Here is a 17,404-nt window from a genome sequence, read left to right on the forward strand (position 1 = left end):
TCCCTTTACTTGTCTTAATTACAGCGCATTTCGGAACGCGCTCTCGACGGCTTGAATACGCTAAAAACGCTGAATCTTCGCAATAACAAACTGAAGAAACTCGATAATGGACTACTACGTGGCACACCCGCACTCCTCAATATCAACGTGCAGAGCAACGAGTTGGAGACTTTGACATTTTATACATTCCAGCCAATTATGGATAATTTGGTCAACAGCACAAGTGAACTGCTGCTGTCAGGTAAGTTTAGCGCTACGAGAGTTACGTGAATGTTTAATATTTGACATGGAAACTCTGATATATATACATATAGTATGTATATTAYAGCCTTAAGTCAACTAGCAGACAGTCCACATTGCTTCTTGGTCAAACAATCCGCAAGTTCTCTCATTAAATTATCACACAGTCAGTTACTAAAGCCGACGTTCGCAAACATTTGCATTATAATAAGCGTATGTGTGTGCATGTGTGTTCATATCGCGAACTGCTGACGTGTCGTTTGTAAATTTGTCGATATGGCTACATGATGTGTATGTGTGAGTAGTTACWTTCGTTGTTCTTTGCTAATTACACTCACTTGTCGTCGGCCAGGCTCTCCCTCCACGCGACTGTACGTGTCCGTGATGACAGACGCTGGAATGTCAGCTATTTGTAAATTTCTTTTCATCCAACTGTCCTACGTGTTTTGCATGCAAAAGCGACGGTAATGCTTCTRCAGTCACTGAAAGAATAGCTTAGTAAGCTGGGTTGCCGGGCAATGTATGGGTGTGATGTAAATTCACTATAAAATTAAAACCAACAAATCATGCGCTTTTTTATAGAAATCAGTCGGCTGRAAAAATATATAGTATGTAAGTATTTTAAGTTGTTAAGGTCACTAGAAATTAAACGTTTCATGGTTAAAGGCTTAGACTTTAGTTTTAGATTAGACTATTATATATATCAACTTTCAAAAATATTTCTAAATTTAATATTTCCCAAATACTTCTAGTAGCTTTAATGGATTTYTCAGATTTGGTCACAATTTAAAGAGTTTTGAAAGCTCTTAAAGAGCTTTGGAAAATACAGTTTATGATTACCTTTGGATTTGTACATAGACTTACAATGAAAAGGAGTTGAAAAGCTTCTTAAAGCTTTGAAGAGAACTTTTGAAGATTTTCAGAAAGTTCGAACAAATATAATTGATGAACACTTTTCGCTTCTTAAATAAATTATTAGCCTTTAGTCTCTACTAAAAGTGTTCCAAACGATTTTAGAAAGCTTTGAACAGATTTGAGGATTAAATTACTCTTGTTAGAGTTTTGAAAGCTTTTAAAAAGCTTGAAAAGTAATATTTTAATTAATAAAGTTTTAAAGGCTTGAAAGCTTTTAAATAGCTTTCGAAAATATATTTGCTGCAGACCTTTCCCTACTTAAACAATTATTTGAGACTACTATCAAACGTGGTGTGAAAGCTTTGGAAAATTACTATTAGAAGAGTTCTGAAAGCTTTTGAAAGCTGTACAAATTATTATAGGCTGAAAGTGATCGAAATTAAGCGTTTTTACGATWAAGCTATAAAATGCGGACATACTGCGCAGATCGGATCATATATGCTGTAGCTGCTTTACAAACTGATTGATCAAATGGAAGCTTATGAGCGTTTTATACCCTTTCTTGCATAAAAAATGCATCTTTTAATGGTATTATGGTTCGGCATTACTTAACGTATTTTCTTGGTTTTATTATAATTACAATTAATATTATTTATTAGTAATATTTTTTATTTTCCTGCACTGCACCTTAAAAAGCTTCTGCCAAACAATATACCAAACATGGACATGCCAATGTATGTGTATACCTATAATATATAGTATGTGTGTCTGTGAGGTCATAAAAAACTCTCTCACATAGCCACACACATCTCAACACTTCGTTGCTCGGCGTTTATGTGAACTAGTTGTACGTGACGGCGAGAATTGCACTCATTAAGGAAATGTTGAGTCGTCATTGCTAGAATGAGGATTTCCGTTGACATTTGCCTCCTGCCGCTTGCCACACACCACTTGCGGCAGTTTTTATGTGGCACGGGCAGTGACCAGTGCTGAACTCCGCTGCCAATGTGAGTGGGAAAAGACTAGAAACAAAAAAAAAAAATGTGGCAGTAAACCACCATGCAACCCTGTTAAGATACATACAAACAAACATAGCATTACACCTGACTCGTTAATGTCGTTTGCTGCCACTATAATTTGCCACAGTTGAAGGTGTCGAAGGTGCTAAATGGCAAATATTATAACAGTGACTTTTATTTGACTATGATTGCATATGCAGTTGATTGACTGTTTGGAATATTAATAGAGAATTTGAAGTGAATTAAAATAAATTTCATTTTGTTTGCACACCCAAACAATAGCAACAAATTACTGGCAGTGACAGGCACCCGGTGCTTGCAGCTGCCACTTTTCACGCAAAATTTCCAATCAACTGAAATTGTCAGAGTAGGCCAACACACGCGTGCACACGCACAYATACATGCATACGAATAGGAATAATTTTGCTAAACGTTTTGTAATTTTCCAAATTCATGTCTGGCGCCTACACATGGGCCCCAAGCAATTTTCATAAAATTAAATGTGAATTCATACGAACCTGCGCACACACGGTTCACCAGCTTGCTTGCTAGCACATGCATATGTGTGTGTGTGGYACTTGGGTGTGTTTGTAGTAGCTAAATTGTCTGCCTAATTGTCGGAGTATTTCAATTTTTCACTCATGCGGCGCGCACCCACCCTGACCCATCAGGCGGAAAGTGTCCTAAAACTACTTGTGTGTGTGTGTGCGTATGTTTAGTGGCGCGACCGCCTCGCCTCCCTTTAACCTTTAACACTCTGCTTAATTAGCACCTTAGTGTTGAAAAATAGTTCAATGGTTTTTGCTTTGTTTCGGCACTTCGGTTTTGCCAATGCCGTCCGACCGATCGACTAGCCGCAACGTGGACCCGCTTCGCCTTGTCGAGAATGAGGTCTACCACGTCGCCGGCGACGCTGTGAAAGCTTTACAAAACTGAATTGAAGCTAATGGCAGCCATTTACGTAACTTATTTACACATGCGAAAAGCACGACAGAGGCACCAGCACACACATACAACAATATATATGAATGTGTGTGTTTGCACACTGATAAATAGCTTGTGCTCATACACGTATGCATACCCATATAGCAGTACATACATACATATTCATTTGCATTTTATAAGAGCGCACAGTTGCCAGTTAACTGTGTCTCTGTGAGTGTGTGTGTGTGTGTTTGAAAGCCGTGCTGATTGCGTATGTGTTGGTAGTGTATGAAATTAGCGTATTGCATGAAACTCACTTACAAACACCAGCACACACGAGCACTCTTATGCATATTTAAATATATTTGCTGTTGGGTGCTGTAATTGCATTTGCTAATGGATAAGCGGCGGCAAATTGCCTCCAAATGACTGAAAATTACTTGAAAACATTCGTTTAACTTTATTTTTATGGCTCGTGGTGCTGGTGTGCGTTGCCAGATGCTTGCGCATAAGTTTTTAATTCACTTACACACATTGATTATGCCTATTCATACTTCATGCTCGCATAAGTGTGTGTGTGTGTAATCGCACACCAGCGCGCGTGTTAGAAATCAAAATACATTTGTTTTTGTAGCGATTTATCATTACATATACAAAGTGCTTTTGGCCATAAGTGAATGATGCCACAATTTAGAAATATTATATTCGTTATAATTTCGGTAATGAGGAAGGCAAGCGCATTCGCTCTGCAGTTTTATTCGCATTCATAGGGAATTGTTGGAATATCTGATTTAGYTCGGTAAAAGCCGGTAAATCTAAAATAATTTTCCCAAATATATAATATGACATGCATTTTACTTCAAAGAGCAAGTGACATCCGTTTAGTTTTTTCCATTAAAATATTCCTCTAGAAGTTATACAACGTTAAGTTATGTTTATGTTTAGGCATTACATCATCATAGAACAGCAATAAAACTCAATCATACAAATGTAGAGAATCTGGATCAAACCGGGAAAATCGGTTGTAGTAGACAGTAAGCTTGCTTTACGCAATCTAATCATACTTGTGTTAAAAGTGATCTTTAGCCACAACAGGCGTGAAGTTCGGACAGAAAACCCCGAGTTTTAAACTAATTATTCTTATTGGAGCTTAAGTAGAGCAAGTTGTTTTCAACTTAAAACTAATCACTCCCAAATTCRTCACTCAATTTTAAATCGCTGAGCAATTTTGAACTGTCTGCAGCTGCTCTACAATTAGTGATACTAAATTTTTTTGCCACAATTGCGAATTTCTTTCCATTTCGCATCAAACTCACTAAAACTATTTACGAGAAGAGTTTTGAAGGCGCTTGTATTTGTCGTACTGAGTAATTGAGCAATTGAGTGACTGACTGCCTGCATAACTCTGGTGGCGAAAATCGCTATAAAACAAAATYGAAAAAATAAAAAATGGCAGTGAGTTCAAGTAACGCTGGGCCTTACTGTTGGAGTAAGGCAAAAACAGACTGAAGTAACTGATGGAAGCGAACCGGCATTGACAAAAATGAGAAGCAATCGAAAGCAAGATGTCAAACTGTAGCGAAAGTTCAATTCGAAGAAGTGTTTCGAAAAAAAAAAGCAATCAGGCATGCACACGGCCACACAAATACATATATATACTATATGTCCATATACGTGGATGAATATCAATGTATATGTGTGCAATAACCACTTTCAAGTGATGGATTCCATTAGTGCACAAAAGACATTTCGTTATTGCCATCTGCGTCTACACGTTCCACAGCAACAGCAACATCAGCGGCTGTGGCAGTGGCAGTGGCAGTGGCAGCCTAGAGCAAATATACCCGTCTCCATTTTGCTTGCTGCGCTTTTGCTGTTTGTCCAACTTAAAGTGTGACTGGCTGATAAACGGAAAGTTCGCTACATTTAGGTGTTGTTGTTGTTGTGTTTGCTGTGCTTATGCGCAGGTGTGCGCAATATTTGCTTGTTGCATGTTGCACGCTCGATTGCCACGAATTTCGATATTTGAACATCAAAGGAAAGTCGTTTGTCGCATGCGACTGCCGCCACCTATTATATGCAAAATGCTCACGTTTTACTTTCAAGTGTTGTTTGCACAATTTTTGTTGCTGCGGCGGTTGGTCGATGCACTTTGCGCCGCACTMGTTCACAGCGCATAACTGTTCAGTCAGTGAGTGCACCTGCATGCACGCTACACTTATGGATTATCTGTGCGTTTGTGTGTGTGCATGGCAGCGCGTCGGCGCTTACTTTGTGCCATAAGTCAGTAGTTAAACAAGCGGTTGGTGTGGCGTTAAAAGCGACTTACAAACAATAACAACAACGTCGCCGATAACAGCATCCATTTACAACAGCTGTTAGCAGCGGTGTTGCTTGTTGTTCTTATTGTTGCTGTAAGTATATGCAACACCAGCGGCATCTTTGCTTAAGAGCAGCGCGCTTTATAGGTTGTTGGTGTTGCTGTTAACAACGGCACTTTTCACCGTTATATTGTTGCCGACAGCAAAGTGCTGCAATGATGCGCTAAATATTTTGAAAGCATTCAAAATGTCAACGGATTGATGATGCGACGCGCCTCAACAACTGCGCTGTCTGTGTGTAAGTAGCGATTTTCCTTYACCACCGTATTTGCTGTATTGACTGCTTTTAGTAGCGCTTATAGTAGTTGTTGTTATTGCCTTTATTGTTGTTGTTAAGTGACTCTTACCAGCTTGTTGGCGATGTCACAGTGCATTTCCGCATGTCCCATTGCCTCAATGTTCATGCATTTTTTATATGTCACATTCAACACTGTCAACCGTGAAGCCAACAACAACAGCAACAAGTGCGCTCATCTTTGCCACGCTTACAGCTTTCGTTGTGCTTGTAGTTGTTGCGTTGGTGCGCGTCGAAAACTTAATGGATTGAAAGTGTTTSAACGGCGCTCGAGTGTTTTTACTTAGTTTATGGCAACACATCGAGTTTTATGTGCATTTTGACRCGGCAGACATTTGGCTCTATGCTCACGTGTGCTGCGTGTGTATGCGACTTGAAAGGTGGCATCGAATGGTGTTCAATTTCAATATATTCGGAACAGTGCAATCTTCATCTTTATTTTGTACCAATTTGAAGTTCTATTTAAGCTTAGATGTTTTGGCAGTTTTTTTAAAAAACAGGTCAAAATGTGTTCATATTTTGTTGCTATAATTCAGCTTTGGGTACTTCAATTGGACTTTTTTATACGTCCATTTTGCATTTTCAAGGAATTTGAGGTTTCTGTTGAGGAAACTGCTAGCAACCCGCGCTAGAGTCACAAATTATGCCAAGATATTCAACATATATATTCTATAAGCAAACAACTTACCAATTATCTGACAATTTTTGTCTTTGAAACACTAAGGAAGGGCTAAGTTCGGGTGTAATCTATAAAGGGCCTAAGAAAAGATCAGGACAAATTCGATTAGCTTTTGACATGACTCAAGAATATTTGGGAATATGTCTTCATATTAGAAACATAACTCGCACATTGACCGATATATGCGGTATAAAGTCAACATGAAGTTCAAAATTATTTATATTCGGAAATGGAAGGCTGGAGGAAGTATTGACCATCTTTTTTAATCTATTTTTGACATAAGGACAAAAAAATAAATGACAAATTTCACTCCGAAATTTCAATAATACATTTCACAGATACGTTACGTTATTAGGTCAATTGAAATTTTAAAAGTTATTCTTCTAAGAATATGGTTCTATAGAAAGCAATAATCCGATTATTAGCATCAGGACACAATACTAGCAGGAAAGGAATTCACTACTTTCCGTTATTTATGTTGACCGCTATTTTCGATAGAAAGTCAGCTATAGACACTCTTATCCACATATTCAGTATCTGGTACTTGATAAGTTATAGACCGATTTCGACCATTTTGAAATGTTAAAAAGTAGGCGTTGCCGTATTTCGATTTCATATAAATCTACATATATATCGAATTTTGTTAAAATTGGTTAAGCTCTTTAGATATAAGTTTTCACCTGAAGGTGGGCGATGCTCCGTTCATTTTTCAACATTAATACMGGTTCTTATGGTTTTCCCCTCCACCTTATTTGAGTAATTTAATGGGGAAAACTTGGGGAAATACTTCACGATACTGCGAYCTGCTATATGAAATTACAGTTTCGTATCTTAACTTAGCACTTTATAGGTTTTTGTTTAATTCCACTTGGTAACARTACCAACCCTCCCTTCAACGCCTGATCACTTATTAGATAGACTCCATGTCAATCTATATTGATTTTAGGTAATACAAACAAATRTTAGGAGGCCTATTTTAGGTGAATTTAAAATTCAAATTAATAAAATATAGAAATATCTTTTATAATGATCGTAAAACACCTTACAAACCCTATTTTTCACTTTTTTTTTAGTATAAGACTTTAAATAGTATTTAAATGTTGGTAGTTTTTATTATAAGTAGCTTAAGATGTCTTCACAYAGAGACATAACATGGAATGATAAAACATTAAAATATTTTTTAATCATTTTCATTCATACTCTTACCTCAGACATGAGCAACTTATTGCTCCTGCTTTCATGCAATKGAAACCTACGTGACCAGCTCATACAAATTGTTCAAGGACTCACCACATCAATATTTAGAAATATGTAAACATATGCACTTCTAATCGTTACGGAAGTGATAGTTTCGCCATAGCGGAGCAGGGCAGTTGTGTGTCCAGGAATAACGAAAAAACGGCGAATAGTTTTAATACCTCTTCCACTCGATTCTCTCACAGTGGCACAGGAAAAAAATGCGACATGCGAAGCAATATTTGTCATAGGCCCACTTACAATAACACAGACACACACAAACAGTGGCGCGCATAGTGGCATGATCAAGCGCAGCTGGTGTTGCACAAAAACATAGGAAATTTATTGTGGGAAAATGGGGAAAAAATTGGTTTCAGCCTGCACCAAAACTAACACAATACACAGACACTCGGTGGAACAAACCCGCGGACACTCCATGTGGCTTTACCACACTCCGATGACCAACAAAACATCATGTTGCATAGCAAGCAGCGGCCTGTGCTGAGCAATAATAAACATTTGTTGTATGCAACAGCAGCGTAGAAAGCATTGCCGGCTTGAATTGAACTGAAATGGAAGCTGTAGCTGGGTTTTTTAGTATTTGCGTGAGAATTAAACGGTGAACGCAATTTTTGGACTGGAAAATTTTGGCTTTGTTAACAATTTCAGAATTTGACAGTGGCGCAAAGACATGAGCGGCATTCCTTATGTAAAATTTGGMACAAAAAACATTGTAGTGTACTTCATAGTAAAGTACAGTGACGGCCGCAGTCGTTGCAGAAATAGAATATTTTTGTGTAAGTAATGTGGGAAATAGGCAATAATTTGTAAAAAAAAAAATTTTGTCTCCAAATCTTTTGAGTATTTTCATAAATTATGCATAAATATCTCCTCCAAATATTAATTAACTTAAAGCAATAATTTTCTTTTTTCAAAAATCACTTTTTAAGTRGAAAACTCTGAAAAGTCTAAAAATGTTTTTTTTTACAACAACAGCGTTGTGTTGTTATCACGAGATGCACTGCTACAACAAAGCGCTGCGCCAAARTGCAGAATGAGGAGTGAGCTTAGAAGCTTTCGAAAAATAGTGTTGAACAACGGGGCGTATGAGTGACTAAGCGCGAGAGAAAACACCATTTGGGCGACACAACAGTGCTTTGCACTGCAACGAAAAACTAAAGGCTGTCGAATAGCAAATAAATGCGCGTATATAAGGCAGTATAAGCCGATACCAGCGTATTTACTTGTGAAATTGTTCCACAAAAATGTACGAACGAGGCAAGTGAAGAAGCTGTTAGAGGCGCGCTTGAAGTTTTTGCGCCTTCACTTCACAGCAGTGCTGTTGAACACCGTATACAAATGTACATGCACATTCATGTATTTGCCACTCGACGCTTGCTGCACGTACGCTGCCACTTTATGCGGCTTGTTTATTTTCATTTGATGCATGTGACTGACCACTTCCACATTTCCACAACGCTGTTGCCGCTCACACGACCTGGCAATAAATTTCACATTCGACAATTTTATGTTGTTATTTTTCAAACTGACAGCTGTGCCATGGCGAATGCGAGTATAAAAAGTCTATAAAATTCGATTGCTAGAAGTAAAATCGCGCATAAACAAAAATATGTTTCACTTTTTGTTGTTGTTGAGTGTTTTAACTGGGTGTGTGCGAGGCAAGTTGACAGCTGCCATGATGTGCAGCACCGATGGGAGCCGTAAGATGCTTTGGCATGCTGCTTTTTTTCTCAATAAATCATTGGCAACTGCTGTCCATAAAATAGGCAGTTTTCAAAAACTTGTAATTTATTGAAATAAAAAAAAAAAAATAATGTCGTTTCTATTAAAAATATTTTAAGTTGTATAACCTTATTTTGCTTGTTTTCCGATTCTTAAAATATTTGTTTACGATCATCAAAAGATAAAAAGACTCAAGTATATTTATTAAATAAACTATAAGTGTTGTTTTGTTATAAGTTAATCCGATATACGTATGACTATCAACTTCTCTTTCAGAGTTTTAAAACAGAAAGTAATAAAACAATATGGACAAAATTCGCTGAATGTCGAGGAGCAGTTTAATATCATAATAAGTCGTTCACTAAATAATTTCGTTTTTTAGTGCAATTTGAATAGGATTTTTCATTATGGAAAACATTTTATAAAATTATTTATTCTCCATTTTAATCGAATACCTCGTGCCACCTTTTGGGCAATTGGGCAAGTGATTGCTTAYACGCTCATAAAATGTTTGATATTTGCAGGCAGCAAACTGGTCCAAGTAGTTTTTGACGAATTGCTTTGAGGTGAAAGTTCTCCCAACCCAAAAAATGTTCAAAGACCGAAACAGGTAATAATCCGAGGCTGCTAAGTATGAAGAATACAGTGGGTGTGGTAGAGCATTTCACTCAAACTGCAAAAGCTTTTGGCGAGTCATTAAACTTTTATGAGTTAWTGCGTTATTGCATAGTGAACGACCCAATAATATCGTCATACATACTTTTTAAATGCTTTGAATCGCTTTTCGATTTATGTATATTTTTCCATTTCAGTGAGAATATCTTGTGTTCAAAGTAGATGAAACAGACAAAATTAGAACTATCCTAGCAAGATCTCGTGCCTATTAGGAAAAATATAGCTGCTGTCAAAGCAATACCTTCTTATTACTTATCTGATTAATTTAAGAAATTATAATCATTAATGAAACAAAGTGCTGTGAATACTTACTCTGCTTCTAAGAAAGTTATGATACGGATATGCAAATATATATAAAATCAGTTATTTCCAGTAAATTTAGAAAATCCAAAAAAGTATATGATATAACAAGAAAAAACATTCAAGAGTATTCCTGACCTGAGCTTAAAAAATCTTTTAAAATATATAAAAGGTTGACTATGTTTAGTATATGTGTATGTGTATGAATGTATTGATGATTACAGTATTCGTTAAAACAAAAGAGACCTTCTCACGTTTTACACAAGTTTGTTGTATTTGGGTTAGCTATTAGGAAACCCTTGTTTAGGTGTTCACTCATATGACCAAACGTGTATTCATAAATACATATATTTTAAGCACACACATCTACATGAATGCTCGTTTGGTTGATTTGTGGCCTTTAATATCAGTCCTAACATATGTTGACGTTGTTCACGGCTATTTGGACATTTAAGATTATACGATACGTATTCGTTTCCAACTTCAATATGGAACTCGTATAAACTGTATACATAAGTATTATAAATACCATCTATGTACATATACATGTATAAGGAAATATTTCTCTGAAAAAAACAAAAATGGTTAAGTCATTTTGGAAAGAGCTTTAGAAATGACCTCTGGAGTAAAATCAAAAAATTTGCGATCTGAAAGGTTACTTGAATTTTTGTCAAAATTAATTATATATTTAATTAATTGACTGAAAAAGTCTGTCTAATATTTGCAGGGTTCAGCGGCATCATTGCATTTTTAGCAGTACTTTTATTTAGAATGCTTTGGTCTGATATAATCTRAACCCCATAACGGGGAGAAGTAGTTTTAACACCTCGATATTTATGCTATTAAGTTCTTGAATATGTGCAACAGAATATCATATACGGAGTTCTCCTGTCCAAACTAAATGGAAACATTAAACCGGAATCAAATATATTTTTTTKGGGTTGAAGGGCAATTTGATAGATTTACTCGATCGGTTTTTGCTATAATAAAACTAAATCGTTGCCAAGCAAGTTTCTTCAGTATATCGTATTCAAAAGATACTTATAAAAGTAAATTCGATATCAAAAGCACTTATTCGAAGACAATTGACTCAACTATCCTACTTTCAATTAACTTATGACTTTCCTCTTTACTGATTTAGTATTTTTATAAAATATTTCGAACAAGAGAAAGGAATAGTGCTCCATGAATTATCCTGATCTTCATTCGTAAGATTAACTTTTATTACTAAATTAATTTTCCATTAATTTTCAATATTTCACAAAACTTTAGTACTAAGCTAAATTAACATAACYGATAAAAGCGTAACCAACAATCACCAAAAAAAGTCAGTGGCAACACTCACAGCATGCGAATTGAGAAATATGGTTTCAAAAAATCAAATATTACTTCATTGCCTAATTTTTAATCAGCACTTGGCTCATTAGAACTCTCCCGAGCATCAATCAGCTTAGTAAGATTGYGCAATAATCACCCTAACACTTTGATGTAAAAGAGATTTAACTTGAAAATTGTAAATTACTTCTGATTGCCTTAGAACGCCTTCTTTTTAGCTTGGTGAAAAGTTCCAAGACCATTTCCTTATTTTCATTCGAATTGTTGATGAGCGAAATAGCGTAGCGGCTGTCAATTGCAGCGCTCTGGTTTTGGGCATGCAGTGGTCTGCGGCTCTATTTGCAAAGCGGAATGTCGACAGTTCGTGCACTCTCATGACCACGGAACTGCTTTAAAACAATGAAAAAGAACCCAAAAAAATAACGTAACAAAAATTAGCTCCCAACAAACCATCGGCCAAAGCAATACCAGAAACACAAGAAAAAAGCGGGCAATCCCGACTAAGGCTGGCCATCAAAGCGCCAACGAACCGCGGTCTATGTAATCTAAAAACGAATAAAACAGTTCTTACACAAACTGTAATTCGAGGCTTTTTGATGAGCGAGAGAAACGCTCACCACCGACCGAGCAACCGCGCAGCCAGCAAACCCAACACTAAAAGTGGCAGTTGCAAGAAAAGCGAATTGCCAAAAGCGAAAGCGATATTCACCATTTTCCCCGATGAAAAAAGAGGGGAAAAAAAACAACAACGAAAAGGCAACCAAAAATAGAGTAAACATAAACCAGATGGCCTAGTTTTAGTCTGCTAACTTTTATTTTCGGTGGGCGTTGTAAATTTTCRTGTACTGTTGATTTTTGCGCTCACAGAACACAAAAGTGTATAGCAACACTTGTGAACTTATGCGCTAAAGAGCACACCTTGTACATGTTTAAGCTGAGCAGTGTTGGCTTTGCGCTAAACGAGAGCTCCTCCGCGTCATCGCCGGAACCGACTTCTTCCTCTGCTAGGCGTCCTAGGGCAGTTGGTTGTCCTCTGGAGGGTTTTATCATTTTTATTGCATGCCTCAAGAGTCTTATGTATGCAAATTAAGTTCGCAGCATTACGACTCTGCTATAGTTCAGATGCATACACACACACCTACACACGAGTGCATATATGTGTGATTCAGACATACTTTCTTCGTCTTCAAGCTTCCGCCATGCTGCGCCTACTTAGTTGCCTTTGAATACTTTTTTCGGTCGTCTCAATTTGACCTAAGTGTTGTCTATGTGCGCGACATCTTACTTATATTTATAGATACATACTAATGTATATGTATTAGACGCTGAGCATGGTAGAGTCTTACATTTTGGCCACAGTGGGTCACTTTTCGGGTTTGCTATTTTATTCTACTTCTTGATTGTTCCTCATAATGAGTTCCTACAGATTCTATTTAAATTCTATTCTACTTGTGCTAAGGCACCATTTGCCATAATAAACCTATTTTTTGCTTCACAGTTGCGTACTAAATATTAAAAATAAAAGCACAATACATGTATACATTTATAATAGAATTTGTAGACTTATGTAATTTCTTAAAAACTTTTGCCTTCTTGGATTGTTCATGTATGAAGTTAATTAGACTAGGATTAGAATGTTGCTTTATATTCACAATCTGATCAACTAATAAAATGATGTCCTAATAAACTGCAGTCGTGGAGTCATCGAAAACATGTCTGAAGAGTGTCAGCTCTGTCAAATGATGACAGCATTGCAAAAGTTGATGTAATCTTGTTGGAATCGTATGCTTAAGAATATGATTGAAAATGTCCAACAATCCAGTGAATGGTGCTCAGGAGGAGGTGAAACCGAAAAAAATAAAATCTATTCTAGCCGAGGGATTTAACACGTCTGAAGAAAACTTAGATAAGCGTTAGTTTGTATTGGTTCAGAAATCTAGTTTGAGGCGATAATAAACATTTGTATGAAATTGTAATTTGCGTCAAATTTTATCACGTGACCTTATGTACTTGACCTCCTCTTTTTTCATGTTTTAACTCCGACGACATAGACTATAATACAAATTATATCGTAGAGCACACTTTGTTAATATTTAGATTATTCTAAATTAGATACTAAGGCTTACACAACCTGAAAAATTAGAATTCGGTAAATGCAGCCTGGATAAAACGCTCGGGTACTGACCTAGCCTCATCATACATATACCTATAAGTATTTGATTAATTTCATATTCTCACAGTTAGTCTGGATGAGTAAAAGTATTAGATTTGGTTAGGTTTTGGAACCTTGGAATTTGAAATTTCGCGCTTTGTTAAACTGAGGTAATCGGACCAACATAGAAAACATCTGTCATATAAACTAATGAGGCGATCAAACCAGAAATTAAGTTCTTCTTATGAAGAATTTTTTATTTTCCGAGATATATTCAGAAAATTCGCCGTGAATTATCATGCAACACAGCGCTAAAATCTCCGAAGATATTCATCAGATTGTGCAACTAKAGCAAATAGCTGCCACACAAAATCAACGATCGGGATCAAGTCAACTTTTTTTGCATTTCAAAATCTTACATGATGCCAGGCATGATATAAGTTATGAAAAATCCAATTTCTTGCGAGGATATTAATAATATCTCACTTCCCAAGGCAATCAAAAGAGATATGCGCAAATTCGGTGAAGCTTCACCAATCAAGCAGAAAAAGTATTAATATATTAAAAGCAATCYACGCCGAAAGAACACAATTCCTTACACTTCAACGGACACGTGGAAATGTACGCACACGCCCACACAAAAGCAATTCCGCGAAAGGTTGCCATATTATTATCAACGAAAATTTAATAATAAGAATTTCGCAATAAACTAAACGCAAAACGATTTCAATTTTCAATCAGCATCAGTAAACGTTTCTCTCGCCACACCTCAGAACGCGCTGACGCACCCACCACTCGCACAGTAATTTGCCGGCTTACTTTTTATCAAATCATTTGATGCAATCTACCACGGGAGAAGCAAAAGATCAAACACTTCAACACCCCTCTGAGCGAAAGACAAAAACACACAAAAAACCCGCCACAACAACAAAAAATGATGTCAGAAATATTAAATAAGCAGAAAAGTTTGGCGCAAAGTTGTTCCCACTTTTTCGTYGGCAATATATGGCGGATGGGAAGTCCACTATCAAGCGGCGTGCAAGGCAAATTTGCGCGAGGCAAATAAAAAAAGCTGCGAAAAGCCCGCACAGGCTCAAACACAAACACAAATACAAACAAAAGCGCTGCAAACAAACAAGCCAAACGGCAAGCAGATAAAAAGCCAGTCCAATAAARCGAAGGAAGAAATGGGAACAGGCTTACGCCGGCAGGCCGACCGCCAAAGAAGTCATTGCAAACGATTTAGCATTACCGACGAATAAATATTACGCTTGAGGATAAACATTTTTATGAAAATATCCAAACAAATCAATGTGGAAATCAAACAATCTTCGATGAGCTGAAAATTATGACCGTTAGGAGGAGAAGGGCGCTTGGGTGTTCGGGTGGTTGGCTGCTTAGGCGGATGAGCGCAAACGAAATTGCCAGTAAACGGAAATTCAAATACCTTCTGCCAGCGGTGCGTGGAAGGGTGGTTGGTGGTGCGGGCAGCACATATGCCGACCAAAAATTAGGGTGTGAAGGCACTTGCATTACTTTCTCTATTCACTGCTTTTTATTATTATTATATTTCGTTTGTGCGACGCAGAGGGGAAATTGTGATTTGCGATTCCATTACATTTTGCGAATTAATATTAAATACGTTATTGCAACGCTCCGGCTGCCACTTCCATGCACACAAACACACACACACAGGCAYTTGCAGCGCGCTGAAATCTCAGCGGGTGTTTAGCCACTCTTTCGCCTAATGCCCAAATCACTTCATTACACAACACTTCAAGCTTGTCGCAGCGCCGATGTGTTTCACTGATATCTTCGCGCTTCGCTGTGTATCTGTGTGTGGGGGGATGTTGGTGGTGGTTCAGGGCCGCCCAAGCGCCAGCTGATATTACAGTTTAATGATGCAATTGTTTTGTTATTGATTGAAATGTATTGGCGCATTCGCTATGGACTACGGGTATTTCATGGACTTTGGCAGCGTTTTGCTGTCTCCCCTCTTTCAATGGTCGGCCGCTTCAGCCCCATAGGTCCAGTGCGCTCTGTAAAGTAGTAATAATAAYAAAGGGGCTTGTAAAAAATGATCTCAAAGCACATCAACTGTGAAAGACAATGCAAAGTAGCGAAAATGGYATAGAAAACGAGTGTCAGTAGATTAGATGTTGAAGGCAATAATAAATGGTGAGTTTTACTTTTATTGGAATCGGAATTCTAAATGATGTCGAGCGTATTATATTTGCTTTTCCTGGCGGCGCTGCGCTTAGCCAACATCAAAGGCAATGCAGTTTTTGTTGTTTTGCGAATTTTGGGTAATTTTGTGCTATCTGCCTTAGGCTGCATTATTTTTATGAGTTTTTGGTGTAATTTATGAGAAAATTTATTTGCAAGAYTCAAATGATATTTTCAAATGATTCTTTTCCATTTAATAAAATATGAATATATTTATTTTATTAGTTTAGCAAAAAATATAAAAAAAATTCAAAACCTTTAAAATAGAAAATTAAAATATACTTACATTCATGTTAATATTATAGTATTTTTAGTTTCATTACACTAGCATTTGGGTGATTGAAAGAGGAAGCGCGGCAGTCACCTAGTCTATCATTGCGTGCTCCCAAGTGGTCACCAGTTAAGCTTTATCCAGAAGATAAGTGGCTTTGGTAAATAACCCGATTTTTTCTCCACCCCAGCTGCCCAGTTTTTCATGAGTTGGAGTGTTGAAAACGGTGGCAAATATCCGGTCTCAGCCGGCTGAAAGCTGGGCATATAATATTCATCGCTGTCTGCGTATAATCTGCATTCCTCCGATCCACTTAACCCATTTTCAGAATCTGGAGTCTTAATGGCAGTTGCCCTGTGATGAAACTAAGTTTTTTTTTTGCCTAGAAGTATAAGCTTTTGGTTCTGTCCACCATTAACATAACCCCAAAGAGTGAAGTATGCCTTGTTCCTCTGGAGTTCATTGCTCAAAACAGTCCTTGTCGGAATTTAGGGATATTATATTCTTGATTTTCTTCGAGCAAACTTCATTCTATTCCCATATCAGTAGGTACTCAATTAATAATTTTCTACTGAGAGTGTATTTATTGCCGTCTTACACCGTGAGACTTACTATTTCGAAACCAAGTTATGTTTGCAGAGAGTTAAAAAAATCTTACTTGAAATATATCGCCAGTAAGTTCATATATAGGCAACATAAGTTCCCTTGAAAAMAAATATTTTTTTTTATAACATAAGATGTCATATTATAAACTGATAATTGTGTTTTTATAGGACAAATGTTGTTATGTTGTCTAATTTTTTGTTTCATCAAATCCTCGGCCGCAGAATTTCTTTTCTGGTTTCATTATTAAAATTAAGAAATCAAAGTCAGACTGAAAATAGTTCACAAGCTACCAGAATAAAATATTTTCTTTGTTTATTATTTGTGCATTCAAGATATTATTTCAGGAAAATCTTACATTTGCCAACGTTAACAAATCCAAAGTATCACAATATTTGTTTCGTAAAGTAATCCTTGAAATATCAACTAATTAATGTGCTGAAAGTGCCAAACAGACACACACACACTGA

The 17,404-nt window shown here is 36.9% G+C and overlaps 1 protein-coding gene across 4 annotated transcripts in view; it reads left to right on the forward strand.

Moving 5' to 3' along the window:
• LOC108971574 (connectin) overlaps positions 1–17,404 on the forward strand; it is an 80,909-nt gene that overhangs the window by 48,168 nt on the left and 15,337 nt on the right. For all 4 annotated transcript variants that reach the window (XM_018937735.1, XM_018937736.1, XM_018937737.1 and 1 more), the window contains one exon: positions 25–241. In XM_018937735.1, coding sequence (XP_018793280.1) covers positions 25–241 — 217 coding nt within the window. The remainder of the gene's footprint in view (positions 1–24; positions 242–17,404) is intronic.

This window comes from Bactrocera latifrons, unplaced genomic scaffold (genome assembly GCF_001853355.1).
Source record: "Bactrocera latifrons isolate USDA-ARS-PBARC rearing strain unplaced genomic scaffold, ASM185335v1 scaffold_35, whole genome shotgun sequence".
Lineage (NCBI taxonomy): Eukaryota > Metazoa > Arthropoda > Insecta > Diptera > Tephritidae > Bactrocera > Bactrocera latifrons.